Source organism: Tamandua tetradactyla, chromosome 5, assembly GCF_023851605.1.
Source record: "Tamandua tetradactyla isolate mTamTet1 chromosome 5, mTamTet1.pri, whole genome shotgun sequence".
Lineage (NCBI taxonomy): Eukaryota > Metazoa > Chordata > Mammalia > Pilosa > Myrmecophagidae > Tamandua > Tamandua tetradactyla.
In genome coordinates this window covers 100,724,301-100,739,973 of record NC_135331.1, presented here as the reverse complement: position 1 = coordinate 100,739,973, position 15,673 = coordinate 100,724,301, and the positions used below count along the sequence as shown (strand labels likewise).

General features: G+C 43.3%; 1 protein-coding gene across 1 annotated transcript in view; it reads right to left on the bottom strand.

Moving 5' to 3' along the window:
• Positions 1 to 9,307: 9,307 nt before the first annotated feature.
• The window catches only part of PTK7 (protein tyrosine kinase 7 (inactive)), a 76,959-nt gene continuing 70,593 nt past the window's right edge, over positions 9,308 to 15,673 (bottom strand). Inside the window, exons 18-20 of the mRNA XM_077161864.1 lie at positions 11,824 to 11,975; positions 10,804 to 10,982; positions 9,308 to 10,315 (exon numbers count right to left, since the gene is read on the bottom strand). Coding sequence (XP_077017979.1) covers positions 10,155 to 10,315; positions 10,804 to 10,982; positions 11,824 to 11,975 — 492 coding nt within the window. The 3' untranslated portion in view covers positions 9,308 to 10,154. The remainder of the gene's footprint in view (positions 10,316 to 10,803; positions 10,983 to 11,823; positions 11,976 to 15,673) is intronic.

Here is a 15,673-nt window from a genome sequence, read left to right as displayed (position 1 = left end):
GTTCTGAATTTGCCTATACTGGACATTTCACATAAATGGAGTCAGCCAATAGGTGCTCTTTTGTGACTAGCTTTTTTCATTTAGCACGTTTTGAAGGTTCATTCATATTGTGGTATGTATCACTACTTACTTTTTATTGCCAAATAACGTTCCATTTGTAAGGATATACACATTTGATTTATCCAACCATCAGCTGGTCGATAATGAGGTTGTTTCTACTTTTTGACTATTATGAATAATGCTGCTATGAACACTTGTGTACAAATTTCTGCATAAAAGTCTCTTGTCAGATTATGATTTACGTATGTTTTCTTCTCTCTTGACTCTACCTAGGATGGACTTGCTGGGTCAAATGGTAGACATTTTGAGGAACTACTGAACTTTCCCAAAGCAGCAACATCATTTTACATTCCAACCAAACATGTATGAAGATTTCAATGTCTCCACATCTTCGTCAATACTCGCTATTGTCTCTTTTTTATTTTTGTCATGCTAGTGGTTATGAAGTATTTCCTTGTGGCTCTGATTTCCCTAATGACTCATGATGGTAACGACTAACGATCTTTCCATGTGCTTGCTGGCTATTTGTATATCTTTTTTGGAGAGATGTTCCTTGCCCTTTTTAAAAATGGGTTGTCTTAAGTTGTTCTTTATATATTCTGGATACAGCTCCCTTATCAGATTATGATTTATGCAGTTTTTAATATTGAAAAAATCTAATTTATTTTTTCTTTTGTTGCTTGTGCTTTTGATGTGATATCTAAGACTCCTACCTTTTAAAATTATTTTGTGTAACTCTATCCTCCCTTTCTTTTTCCTCTTGCTTTTTTCCTTCCCTCTTAAGTCTGAGATACCCTAGGACCTCATAACCTTCCTTAGTGCCACTGATAACACTCTGGGCGAAAGGACTGAACTTATTCATGTCAAAGCTCAGCAGAGTAGGTGCTTAGTACATGTTCACTGACCAACAAAGATCCTGCAGCTATGCCAGGGCACCAGAAGCTCCTGGACAAAATCTCGCCCAACCTTGGTATCTCTCATCTCAGCCAAAATAATGAAACTCAAATTCCCTAGCTCAGAGCCTTGCCTGATTCTGCCTCCAGGGCCAGATGGAGCCTGGTATAGAATTAGAAAAGGGATGATTCTGCTGTTTCTGCTTTTCTGGAATATCCCATGGCCATTAACACAGGGCTGTGTGCACCTTAGAACTTGATACCCTGAATAAACAGCAGGAATTCAAGCCCCTCTTTGTACAAAGGAGCCAAGGGAGGCCTAGGAGAAGAGAAGCAGCTTTGCCAAGATAACCCAGTCAGTAAGCAGCAGACCAGGGGTAGAACCCCATTCTCCTGACTCCAGCTGTTCCAATTGACTTTCCATTACCTCAAGCTGCTTTATTATGTACTTAATAAATGTTTGTTGAATGAACAAATAAAATTCTGGTGAAGTCCTAGACTCTGCGAGGAGTAAGGTATGCTCTAAGAATAGGGCCATGAGTACATAAAGGGACATAGTGGAGGGCCTTGATCGGGTCATGGGGAGCTGCTGGCATGTTTTGAGCAGTTGAGTATTGTAATCAGATGTGTGCTTTAGGAAGTGTATTCTGCAAACCTCAGGCACAATGGGGCAAGAAGAGAGAGATCCTTATGTTGTTCCCCCTGTTTCCCCAGCACCCGGTACAGTGCTGAGCTCATAGTGGCCACTCAATAAATATCTGTAGTATGAATGACGACATGAGCAGAGGTCAGGTCAGAATGGTATTATTCTCATAGAGGCAAAGAGGGTCTTGATTGTGATGGCAGCATTGGCAGCAATAGAAAGTGTTCTAGTTTGCTAGCTGCCGGAATGCAATGTATCAGAAACAGAATGGCTTTTAAAAAGGGAAATTTAAAAAGTTGCTAGTTTACAGTTCTAAGGCCGAGAAAATGTCCCAATTAAAACAAGTCTATAGAAATGTCCACTCTAAGGCATCCAGGGAAAATTACCTTGGTTCAAGAAGGCCGATGAGGTTCAATATTTCTCTCTCAGTTGGAAGGCCACATGGCAGCATCTGCTGGCTTTCTCATGGCTCTACAAAAAGGACTCTCTCTAAAATGTTTCCTCTTTTAAAGGATGAATGGGTAGTCACAACCCCATGGAAGCTATCTGATCAAAAGTTACCACCTACAATTGGTTGGCCACATCTCCATGGGAACAGTCAAAATGCTCCTGGTTAGCAACATTGAATGAGAATAAAGGACGTGGCTTTTCTGGGGTCCACCAGATTCAAACTGGCACAGACAGGAAGAGATCATGAGTCAGTGTGCCTAGGCAAACTCTGGAAAGCCACATGTAGTGGCTTGGCACTATGTAACCTGGAAAAACACATTCTTAAGCCCAATTCACTAATGTGGGTGTGAACCCTTAAAATAAATGGGACCTTTTGATGAGGTTACCTCAGATAAGGTGTGGTCCAGGATGGGCCTTAATCCCATCATTGAAGGTCTTATAGGGAAGGTCACAGAGAGAAAGACAGAGGGAGCAGCCAGAAGCTGAAAGCCAATTTAAACTGGAAGAGAAGGGAGACAGGAGAGGCCACATGTGCATTGCCATGTGCTAGAGAAGGCAAGGACCAAGGATCACCAGCAGCCAGCACCAGAATGCCACAGTCTTTGGGAAGAAAGCATTGCCTTGATGATGCAATGCTTTCTTCCCAAAGACTTTTGAGGGTTGGACTTCTCCCACCCTCAAAACCATGAGCCAATAAATTTCCATTGTTTAAGCTAACACGCTGCATGGTCTTTGATTTAGCAATGAGGAAATTAAAACAGCCACCCTCTGAAGGCTAACGTGATTACTTCTGGAGATGTATACAAGTCTGTACCACTTGACATCTTCCACAATCAGTGTCACTTTTATGTCAATTTTTTCTCTTAAAATTAAAAAAGAATGAATAAAAAAAGAATAAAGATTTTTTAAAAATTGAACAAGAATAGAAACAGAGCAAAAATAAAATAAATGGACCTTGGTGGATGGCTGCACAGGAAGTGGGGAGAGGGCGGGGAAGAGGACTCTGGATGAATGAGATCTGAGTAAGGGTGACCGTTCTCCAAACACAAACCATTAGTGGAAATAGGAAATTTGGACGGAGTTTCCTATTTCCTGAAATTGGAAACTTTTCAGGAACACGAATCAGGAACATGATTCAGCAATCATGTTCACTTGTTAAACCCCACCTTCTCTGTACAACTCCACCATCACCTTTGATCTTTCTATCCCACTCTTTAGGGGTATTTAGGATATGGCCATTTTAACTTTTTCATGTTGGAAGGGGCTGCCAATAATCTGGGGTAGGGAGCTGAAATCCCTACAGGTTTGGGATAGAGAAAAGTTCAGTTTGGATTCAGGGAAACAGGCAGAGGGAAACATCATGTAGGTGAGGCAGAATGGGCCTAGAGCTTGAGGGAGAGGCTCAGTGCTTTGGGAACTGTCTACATTTAAGTGTTAATTGAATCTAGTGAGACAAAAGGTTCCTGAGGGTGGAAAGGTAGAGAGAGGAAGGCCAAGGACAGACTCTCAGGAGGACAGTCATCTCATGATGCAGGCAGAAGAGAAGAAGCCTCAGCCAGGAAAGGAGAAGGAATGGTCAGAGAAGGTGGACACCATAAAAGCCAGGAGAAAAGTATCTAAAGAGGAACATGGATGTGGCCGACAATGACAGCCACTCTATTTTGATCAAGGAAGATCAGGAATGAAGAAAATGATTTAGTGATTAATGGCTCTCTAGTGTCGTGTGTTTGTAGTTTCCTGAGCTGCTCAATCAAATACCATGAAATGGGTTGGGTTAAACAATGGAAATTTTTGTGTGTGTGACTTTATTTTGGACTAGCTTTTTATTGGAAAAAAGTTCTATTTGTGTTGGTAAGAATTGCATTCATATTTAATAACACTCTTCCTGTGGGACACCATTTGAACATTAACCAGAGCACCTCTACTCTTAACAAACTCTGTAGTTTACTACAGGATTTTTTTTTTTTAAGTTTTCAATGTACTCTTCAACAAGTAGTTAGAGGACAGATCCCAGAGTTTGTCATGGGCTACCATACTCCTCTAAGATTTTTCCTTCTAGCTCCTCCAGAATATAGGAGGCTAGAAGCAATAAATTTTTTATCATCACAATCGACTTTTTTGTGTGTGAAAAATAATATCTATACAAAAAAGTAATAAATTTCAAAGCACAGCAGAACCACAGTTGTAGAACAGATTCCAGAGTTTAGTATGGGCTATAATTCCACAATTTTAGATTTTCACTTCTAGCTGCTCTAAGATACTGGAGACTAAAAGAAATATCAATTTAATGATTCAGCAATCATGTTCATTTGTTAAACCCCACCTTCTCTGTATAACTCCACCATCACCTTTGATCTTTCTATCCCACTCTTTAGGGGTATTTAGGCTATGGCCGTTTTAACTTTTTCACGTTGGAAGGGGCTGCCAATAATCTGGGGTAGGGAGATAAAACTAACCGATTAAACAATGGAAATGTATTTGCTCAGAGTTTGAGGATGGAAAAAAGCCCAAATCAAGGTGTCACCAAGACAATGCTTTCTTCCTGAAGACTAGGTAACCTGGGGCTGGCTGCTGGTGATCTTTGGTCCTTAGTTTCTCACATGGCAAGGAACATGGTCAGGCAGGAGACCAGGCATCTCCTGGTCTCTCCCTTCTCTTTCACTTTCCTTTGATATTCAGCTTCTCCCTTTCCGTGGCTTGTTCTGCATCTAAATTTCATTCCACTTATAAAGGACTCTAGTAATAGGATTAAAACCCAGCCTGATTGGGCTAACACATCTTAACTGAAATAACCTTATCAAAGGATCCTACTTACAATGGGTTCACACCCACAGGAATGGGTTAAGTTTTAAGATGATACTTTTCTGGGGTGCGTGCAGCTGCAAACCATCACAGTGCCTTTGAAAATATTTATAAGTGTGACCTACATTAAAGAATAATTTTTATATTGCATCTGGTAAATTAAATTACTGCTTCCAGCTTTTCACACCTGTGTTGGAATTACACAGCCACATTCTTTGCCATGTGACTTTTTTTTAACAGTACCATTCCATTTATATGTTTATTAATTAAGTTTTATTGTGAAATATATATACAAAAAAGCAATAAATTTCACAGTACATTTTAACAAATAGTTATAAACAATTTCAAAGTTTGGTTTGGGTTACAGTTCCACAATTTCAGGTTTTTCCTTCTAGCAGTTAGAAGGAAGACACAGGAGACTGAAAGAAATATCAATAGAATGATTCAGCTGTCATACTCATTTGTTAAATCCTATTGTCTCTATTATAACTCCTCCTTCTCCTTTGATCCTTCTCAAATTCTTTAGGGATAATTGGATTATGTCCATTCTAGATTTTTTTCATGTTAAAAAGGAGTGTTGATAATATGGCATAGGGGGATGGAACTAGTTGATGTGTTTCAGAACTTATCTGGCCTAGGAAATATCTGGTGGTTGTATGTTTCTGAAAAGTAAACTTAGTGCAAACTATTTTTATTTATTTACTTATTTTTTTATTTTATTTTATTTTAGTTTAGTTTTTTTCAAACAATTTTTATAGGACCTCAGTTAGAGTCCTGGCTATTCTTTAGGATTAAGAGGGATGATGTCGGTTGGGGGCTGGCAAACTGCGGCAATTAGCAATATCTAGCTGAGGCTTGTGTAAGAGTAGCCTCCAGAATAGCCTTTCAACTCTATTTGAACGCTCGTAGTCACTGATACCTTATTTTGTTACATTTCTTTTCCCCCTTTTGGTCAAGAAGGCATTGTCGATCCATGGTGGCAGGGCCAAGCTCATCCTTAGAAGTCACGACCCACATTGCCAGGGAGACTCATACCCCCTGGACATCATGTCCCAAGTAGGGGAGAGGGCAATGATTTTACTTGCAGAGTTGGGCTTGGAGAGAGAGAGATATCCTTTGCCATGTCACTCTGCGGGATCTCCTATTGCAGTTGATACTGGTTTTCACCAAGTAACTTCTTTGGCCAGTAAAATGTTAACAGACTTGTGGCTTTAAATGTGCTTGTATGATTTGGCTTGACCTCTTGTCCTTCTGCTTCTATACTAGAAGAGCGGGTGCCAGCAAATAGACCAAAATCAAACTCACCTGAATGCAATTAAGTTCAGCCAAGCCTGCCAACTTGCAGATCGAGAGCAAGAAAAATAAATGTTTTTTGTAAGCCACTGAGGTTGTGGGGTTATTATGTAGCATCCACCACCCCAATAGCTGGGTCCTATACAATCCAATATACATATATCAAATATAACAAAAAATTTTAATACTTACTCTTATGGTATACAGTATCAGTATACAATGCACTATTTCGATTATGCACTATTCTTTAAAATGCAACCCACTTTGAAAAATACTCCTCTAGAGATATATATATTTTTTTAATCATTACATTTTATGCATTTGCCTTTTGGATCCTATAGGAAATAGAAAGTGGTGTTACAAATAAAAATATAATAGTACCAGTATTTAATTAAAAATACAGTAATAGTGGTATGTATATTGACCTATGGCATTATCTTTACCAGATATCTTTATTTCTTCATGTGGCTTTAGTCAACTGTCTAATGTTCTTTCCTTTCAACCTGCAGAACTCCCTTTTGCATTTCTTGTAGGGCCAGTCTAGTGAAGATGAATTCCTTCAGTGTTTGTTTATCTGGAAATGTCTCAATTCTTCCCTCATTTTCTTTTTTTCAGACAAAGTTGTATTTCAGGGAGAAATAGAGCTGCCCAGGCAGCGTTTTGAGAGAGACACAGCTGCCCCAAGGTGGCAGGGGATAGGGTCTTTATGGCTTGGCCTCCCTTATTTTTGAAAGACAGTTTTGCTATACACAGAATTCTTGGTTGACGTTTTTGCTCTCAGCACTTGATATCCTTCCATTACCTTCTTGCCACCATGGTTTCTGACAGCACTTAACCTTATGAGTCTCCCTTGTATGTAACACATTATTTCTTTCTCCCAGATCTCAGAGTTCTCTTTGTCTTTGGCATTTGATTATTGTAACATAATGTTGCATTGGTCTGTTTGGGTTATCCTGTTTGGAGTTCACTGATCTTGGAGATATGCATTTGTGCCTTTCATTAAATTGGGGAAGTTTTCAGCCATTGTTTCTTTGAATATTCTCTCTGCTCCATTCTCTCTTCTCCTTCTGTGATTTCCACAGTGCATATACTGGACACTTGATGGTGTCAGATTCCTCAGGGTCTGTACATTTTTCTTCATTCTTCTCTCTTTCTGCTCCTCAGACTGGATGATTTCAATTGTTTTCTCTTCAAGTTCACTGATTCTTTCTTCTATTAGCTCCAATCTACTGTTGAAATCCCCTAGGGAATTTTTAGTTTATGTTATTGTGGTCTTCAGCTGTTAAGTTCCTTCTCATAATTTCCATCTCTCTAATGATATTCTCTTTGTGTTCATCTATCATTTTCCTGATTTCTTTTCCTTATATTTACCCATGTCATTTTCTTTACCAGATATCTTTATTTCTTCATGTTTTCCATGAGCTCTTTGAACACATTTAAGACCATTAAAAACAAGGGTTTGTCTGGAATGTCCCATGTCTGATCCTCCTCCTTCATGGTTTCTAATGCTTTAATCTTCTTTGCTTGGGCCTTCACTTCTTGTTTCTTTGTTGTTTTGCTTTCTTTTGTCAAAACTTCAAAATTTTGATATTTTAGTGTGTTGTCGCTGGAATTTAGACTCTGAGGTGCCTGTTCTTTAAGCTTACATCCAGCTAGTGTTATGACATAGCTTTCCTTGAATGCTAGCAGCTAAAAAAGAAGAAACAAGAAGAAAGAAAAGACGAGACCTTTCCCAATCTTTGTCAACTGACCTGAGCAAGTGCATTCCTTCTGGGGTTATCCTACAGTGGATTTAGAGAACAGCTCCAGGCCAAAGTATAGGGGTGACCCTGATTATTTCTGTGCATGCATCTTGTCTTGGGCATGTGAATGTGGTCCTGGTGTTTTGGTTTGCTAAAGCTGCTGGAATGCAATATACCAGAAAGGGACTGGCTTTCATAAAGGGGATTTATTAGGTTACAATTTTACAGTTCTAAGGCCATGAAAATGTCCAAATTAAGGCATCAACAAAAGGATACCTCCACTCAAGAAAAGCTGATCATGTCTGGGGTTCTCAGTCACATGGGAAGGCACATGGCCATATCTGCTGGCCCTTCTCTCCTGAGTTGGTTTACAAAATGGCTCCTTCGGCTTCTTGGGTCCTTTTGCATTTTCAAATGTCTGCGTCTGTTTTCTCCAAAATGTTTCCCTCTCTTAAGGGACTCCAGTTAGCAGTTTAAGACCCACCTTGAATAGGCAGAGTCGCATCTCCATCTAATCAAAAGGTCTCACTCACAATTGGGTGGGTCACATAGACATACTATTTCTTGATTCCCCCACTCCATACCTCCCTCCCCTGCCCTGCACCTCCCTTCCTGGCCTCCAACAGCCATGAGAGATTGCAATACACTGTCTACATCATCAGCAGTGGCTCTTTTACCAGCTTTGTGACTTTGGGCAAGCTACCTCACCTCTGTGAGCCTATGTTTCATAACCTATGAAATGGGGATAATTACATTTGTCTAACAGAGTAGTTGCAGAGATTACATGAAATAATACATGTGCTTAGCAACATGACTGATACAGAACAAGTGCTCAAAAAAAGTTAGCATTTTCTAATATGGAGAAGACATCTGGTAAAGAATAGAAGGAACAAGAGCAGTTTCAGAGTTAAAGACTCATTTCTTCAGAATGGGGAACCAGGCTCAAATTACCTCAAAGAGGTAGAGGTTGACTAGTGGAGTGAGGTCTCAGCAACAAAGAAGCAGGAATCAAGAACTAACCGAGGGCTGAGGACCCAGGAACAATGACAAATGAAGCACCACCATCTGTTTGCTCAGTTCCACCCACATATAGCCCCAGAGTCTGAAATGGACTCGGAGAGCTGTCTATCTGTCATTAACCCCTTCTCCAGTCCCTCCCTAACTCATGCCCCTCATGCTTCTCCCCTCCCCCTGAGCACAAGGACTAAGCCAGCCATCAAAGCGAATCAGGAGTGGGCAGAGAGCAGCATACGGTTTTGGAGACAAGAGGGGATCTCACCTCCTCCTCAACCACATTCTCAGCAGCTCCTCAAACCAGAGAAGGACCAGGGTCTGCCTCATCAGACTCCATGGGGCGTATGGCCCCTTCTGATGAGCAAGGGAGGAAAGGACATCACTCAACATCAGGGAATGAGCCTCAAAAGCACGTTGTAAAAAAGGCTTCTTTATTGAGAGCAGCGAGTGTAAAAAAACAAAAACAAAAAAAACAAACAAACAACAACAACAACAACAATAAAGGCGTGGGGCAGGGGCAGCCTGGCCCTTCCCACCCCCTGCAGGGCCCACCTTGACCTCCCGTGCCCGCCCACCCCACGCTGCAGTTACATACAAAAGCCGCCCATGGCGCATACAAAAAAAGGGCGGGTTATATAGTGTCAAAAGCTCCTGAAAACTCCTTCATCCGCCAGGCACTTAAGGATGAGAAAAAAAGAGAAGGGCACGGAGAAGGCGTGGGTCCGAGTCAGTGTGCCGAGTCCACGGAGGGGAGCACGTACTTGCTGTGTCTCCACAATCCCGTTCTAGGCCCCGAGGTGGGACCCATGTGCCAAGAGGCCCCTTGTGCCCAGAACTACCCAGGAATTTGAGTATATTAAGGAACTCCCCCCAAACCCAGCTCATCCCTAGCCTAGACCTCCCCAGGCAAAGTTGGTAGGTGAATGGCAGAACTGGACCTGGTCAGGGGAGAAGTCAAGGGGCCAGAAACTGGGGTTACCTGAGGTACCCATACTGCCTCTGATGGGGGAAGGGGTAGCAGAGAAAGCTGTCCTAATCACCCAGCCTGGGTCTGAATCAGTCTCCTCAAGGCTGAGGCTAAGGAAGAAAAGGGGAACCCAGGCCCTGCCCAGGCCTCAGCAATGCCTATTGTGCCAGGGCAGGGGCACCGAGGACCAAGGAGGACAGGGACCTTGCCCATCATGCTGCAGGCACCCGTAGGAAGTCCGCCACCCCTTGCCCACACCGTCCTGAGGCACAGCCTGCCCTGCTCCCCCCTCACGGCTTGCTGTCTGCAGGGCTGTCTCCTAGGGTATTGGTGATCTCGCTGAAGGAAGGCCGGTCCTTGGGGCTGAGGGCCCAGCAGCGCTGCATCAGCCGGTACAGCTTGGAAGGGCAACCCTCGGGCTGTGAGAGTTTTGCTTTCCCGGCCTGCAAGTCTGCAGGGAAAAGGATGGGTGAGGTGTGAGTCAAAACATTTAACAACTGGTCCAACCTTCTGTGGAACCTGCAGTTCCTACAACAGCCATGAGAGGGCAGCTCTGGGAGAGTGCTGGACAGTGTGTGTGGGTGAGACTCAAGGAACCCAGAGGTCATCTGCAACCAAGGGAGACACTCCCCCCTACTCCCAGCCCCGCTCTAGCCGGTGAGGGGCAGGGCTCATGCAGGCACAGGAGCCAGCCAATGCACTGGAGCCGAGGGGCATCGCCGGGCAGCGTCACAGGGGCTGGAGTGGACACTGGGGGCACAGCCATTTACTAACCAGTATGAAAGTATTTCAGCATTTTTAACACTAGCATGGCCATACCTGTGCATGTGCTAGATACTAAGAAGGGGCCAGTGAACCAGCCTTGGGACCCTGAGGGAACTCTCTACCTGGAGAATATCTGGGCTCAGCCCAGAGTCACTTGGGAACACAGCTTCCTACCTGCCAGCACTTCGTCGTCTGCCTGCCCCCCATGGGGCATCTCCCCGTGAGTGAATACTTCCCACATCAGCACTCCGAAGGCCCAGACATCGGACTTGGTGGAGAAGTCACCCTCCAGGATGGCCTCAGGGGACATCCAGCGCAGTGGCACCCAGGCCTGGCGGAAGTGGTAGTACTCGCTGCGGGAAACAGCCACACACAGGGATGGGGACAGCGGCTCCTGCGCTCACGAGGCACAGGACTGGGGGCGGGTCAGCATAGAGCTGGGGAGGCCAACCTCATCCCAGCTCTGCGTCTCAACCCCGGGGCTGGAGCCTAATCTTTTCCATGTAGAGACATCTTAGAAATTGGTAGCAATTATGCTTAAATACTGAAGCCATGAAATTTGGAAGCTTCCTTGTGGCGTTTGATAGCTTAAAAATTCCATTACAGCTAAATGTTAATATCAAAAAGACAATAATAAATAAAGTCATCAACCAAGGACACTAATAAAATACATTACATTCTACTTGGTAACACAAGATCAAATGATGATGATGATGATAAAGATAATAATCAGACACAATATTAGAAAAAACAATAACAATGTAACAAACAAGAAAATGAGAACACATTAAAAGGAAAGACAATTTACATATTTTGTAGACCCACACAGAGCTTTACTAACAATGAGCTTTGCTGATGACTAAAGCAACAAACAGACAAACTGGGGTGAACTGAAGTTCCAAGAGGTGCCACTTCAGAGCAATCGCTGGCTGTAGGTGCTGAGCTTTAAGTCTTAGGTATCAAGTTAAAACTCACTGAATTCAGGGGAGCCATACAAAATAGTTGTTATATATCTATTTACATATATATAGATATAGATATATAGGTAATACATTTATATATATTTACATGTATGTTTCTAAACAAATTATATATATAAACTGTTATAGAAGCCCTTTCCCACACCCCCAAACTATCCCTGCCCTCTGCCCGTCACCCTCCGGGAAGAAGTGGCGACCCCCCACGCGCGTCTACCTGTTGTACACGTCCTTGCTGAGCCCCAGGGCCGACACCTTCACCTGTCTCTGAGCGCTGACCAAGCAGTTGCGAGCAGCCAAGTCCTTGTGCACAAAGCGGTTGTTGGACAGGTGCTCCATGCCCAGGGCCACCTGGGTGCACAGGGCCACCTGGGGCGAGAAAGGAGCTGTCAGGATAGCCCAGGAGGACTGGAAATCAGGGAGGCCACCCTGGACATGTCCCTTGGTGGGGTCTCAGTGCCACCCAAATGACTCTTTGGGTGCCCCAAAGCAAAGGGTTACTGCAACAGCCTCAGTTCCCTTCTGTGAAGAATGTGGGTAATAAGAGTACCTGATGCCCTGGGCTGCTGGAACTGCTGAACTAAGAGAAATGAAGTGTTTGGCACCATTCTGACATGCAGCAAGGCTAGATGAAGCGTGGGGTGAGTGAAGAGTCGTCACAGTTTATTTTTTTAAGGTTGTTTCTTTTTCTTTTTACTTCAAAAGTGCATACTCCCTATTCGTTGAGCGTGTGTGTGGTACACAGGGATAGGTGTGTGACTGTACATATGCACGCGTCACTGGTGCCTCCAGGGAAGGGAACTGGGGACTAGAGGATAGAAAGGCAGGGAAACTTTTTGTTTATGTATGTTAAATTGTGAAATATGTACAGAAAAAAATAATAAAACATATGTATGCTTTCACAGATAATCACAAAACTAACACCCAGTTAATATCTACCAAGTTAGAAAAACAAAACCCCTCAGTGCTAGCACCCAGAAAACCCCAAGGGTCCCTGCCCAATCATACATGCTTCCTCCCTTCAAGAGGGGACTGCTATCCTGACTTTCCTGATAAATAACTTCTTTGCTCTTCTTTATAGTTTTACCATTTACACGTACGTTCCTAAACAATATTGAGCAGTTTTCCCTGTCTTTGCACCAGGGAAGGCTAGAAGCATAAAATATGTATACTTTTTACGTCTTGATTCTTTCACTCAACGTTGTGAGTCATCTGTACTTAGTTCTATATACTGAAAAAGTATATATAGCATTCCATCATAACTATGTATATATAAACAGTATATATATATATATACACACTATTTATATATATATACTATTTATATATATATATAAAAAGCATATATAGTATTCCATCATAACTATATCATAATATGATCATTCTAATGCCAATGGATATTCAGTTTGTTTCTGCCTCCTGGCTATGAAGCACAGTGTTGCTGTGAATATTCTTACAGATGTACATATGCATAAGTTTCTCAAGGATAACTCGGAGTAGGTCACGGAATGAGTATCGTCAGCTCTATAAAATAATACCAAACCATTTTCCAAAGTATAAGAGAGTAGGGAAGAGATTTTCCAGATGCCAGTTTGTTTTTTTAACTTTTGACCCATGTACATGTACTCTACTAAATGTTATTTAATACATTTACTAACTGTATTTATAACTTAATTATATTAAACATTTTAAAGTATATATTAATGCACTGAACAAATATTGAGCATCCAGTGTGTATGTACCATACACAGCTAGTGTTGGTGGAATACAACAGGGATGGCCAGGGCGGGGCTCCTGTGAGAGGACTGTCCAGAAGGCAAATGACAGTGGTACCCACAGAAGAGTGCCATGGACAGCATGGTCCATGCCGACGAGAAGGAAAACCAAAGCACCACGAGAGAGCTTGTAAAGACCCATGGCCCTGTCACTTCTGTACCTTATACAAGGGTACACGAGGGACCTGTAGCAGCTCCTTGAATGAAAAAACAAGGCAAACAGAAATGCAGAGAGTTTAAATGACTTGCAGAAGGTTGTTTAACAAGTTACTGCCAGCTTTGAGTTTCTTCTGGCACACAGACTCACCCTCGGGATCCAGAAGGGAAAAGTCACCCACACATAATACAGTCAAAGGGGAAGAAGATAAGACTGTGGCCAATAAACATTATCACTGGTGATCAAGGAAACACAAACCAAGACTCAGTGAGATACAATTTTACGCACACCTGACTGTGAAAGTTTAAATGTCTCACTCCAATTTATCTCAAATGGTAACATATAATATGTGTATATATACATATATACATAGATAGCTAGATAGATAGAAAGAACGATAAAGCAAGCTGGGAAAATACATACAACTGATTAATATGGATAAAGGGTTTATAGGAGTTCCTTGAACAATTCTTACACTCTTCTAAGTTTGAAATGATATCAGAATAAAAACTTACCAAACACACACACACACACATGATCACCAAGTTCATTAAAAAAAAAAACTAAATAACTAAAAGCAAGCCATGTATGAACCTATAAAGAGAGTAGTTCGCGGATTAACCAAGGGTTATGGGCGATTAATCCTACGCTCCTAAAGTTCAAAAAAGAAAAAAAAAAAGAGTGGATAGGAATGGTCGGGGGTGTAGAGGTGGGGGGCTGCTGCCAAGCCACCGGGATTAACAGTTCTGATGCAAGTAAGAGCCCGCCCAATCAAAGGGAGGAGGAAGGGAAGGCAGGTGGAGCACGTATTTTCCAACTTTGCACCGGGCCCAGTTCTAGGCTTCTGTGATGTCCCACAGCCAGGCTATACACCCAACCTAATTCCAAAGCCTGGATTCTTCCTCAACACCGCAACTGCCCACCATGGTCCCTATCACTGGGGGGCAGGAAGGGCTGTCTACTCAGCAAGAGGGCCAGCCAGCAGAGGCGCCGAGCCCAAATGCTAGGAGAGGGTCACTCCAAAGACAGGCTCTTCTCAGCCTCGTTTACACTGGCCAGTAGCATCCCTGCTTGGACCTACTGCCTTCACTGGTGGTTTTTAACTCTAGGTCACAACTTACTAGGACGTCATGAAATCAATTTAGTGAGTCTTAATCAGCATTAAAAAATTATTTTTTGAAGAAAAGAAATGGAATGGAAAATACAAGGGTGTACCATACTTGATAAGGGTATCATTCATGAAACTTTTGTTTAATTGCTATAATGTACAAACATGTTTATATTGGGTTGTGATGTAAAACGTACTTTTTGCTACTGTCTCAGTCAAAAGAGTTTAAAAGACAGTGGTCTAAAATACTGTTTCGTCTCATTAATATGAAGGAACATTAATGAGTGAACTTTGAGAGTTAAAAGTTAAGAACACAGACTTCCGGAGAAGATGGCGGCTCAGTAAGACACGCGGATCTTAGTTTCTCCTCCAGGACAGCTACTAGGGGAGTAGAAACGATACAGAACAGCTCCCAAAGCCACGACAGAGATAAAAAAGACAGCGTACCCCATCCTGGAACGGCTGGCTGGCTGAGAGAACCCGCTCTGGTGAGATCGCCGAGGGGCACGGGCTTAACTGGGCGGGGCGGCAAGTGGCCGGAATCACTCCCTTCCCCCTCCCCGGGCCGGCTGGGAGAATTGGACAGGCGGTCCCCTCAAACCGTGGCGGCTGGCGCCCACACCACGCGCGGCCCCCCGGACCAACTGAGAGAATTGGATCGGAAATCCCCAGGCCGCGGAGAATGGTGATGGGGGGGGGGCCCCTTCCAAACCCGTGACTCCCCGGGAACGTGAACTCTCCCGGGCGGGCCGCTGCGGCTGGTGCCCTCCCGACACGCTTGGCGCCCCGGGCCGACTAGGAAATTCGGACGGGCGCTTTCCCGGGCTGCGGTGGCCAGTGACCCTCCCCGCGTTCAGACCCCGGGCCAGCTGGCACTCTTCCAAGCCGCTTCGGCTAGCGAACCTCCCGGACAGCGAGAGTTTTCCAAAATTAAAGGACCCACATCACCTTTTACTGGTGGGACCCGCAGACAAACGTGTGCCACGAGCGCCACCTACTGGGCAGGATAAGAAAAACAGAACCCAGA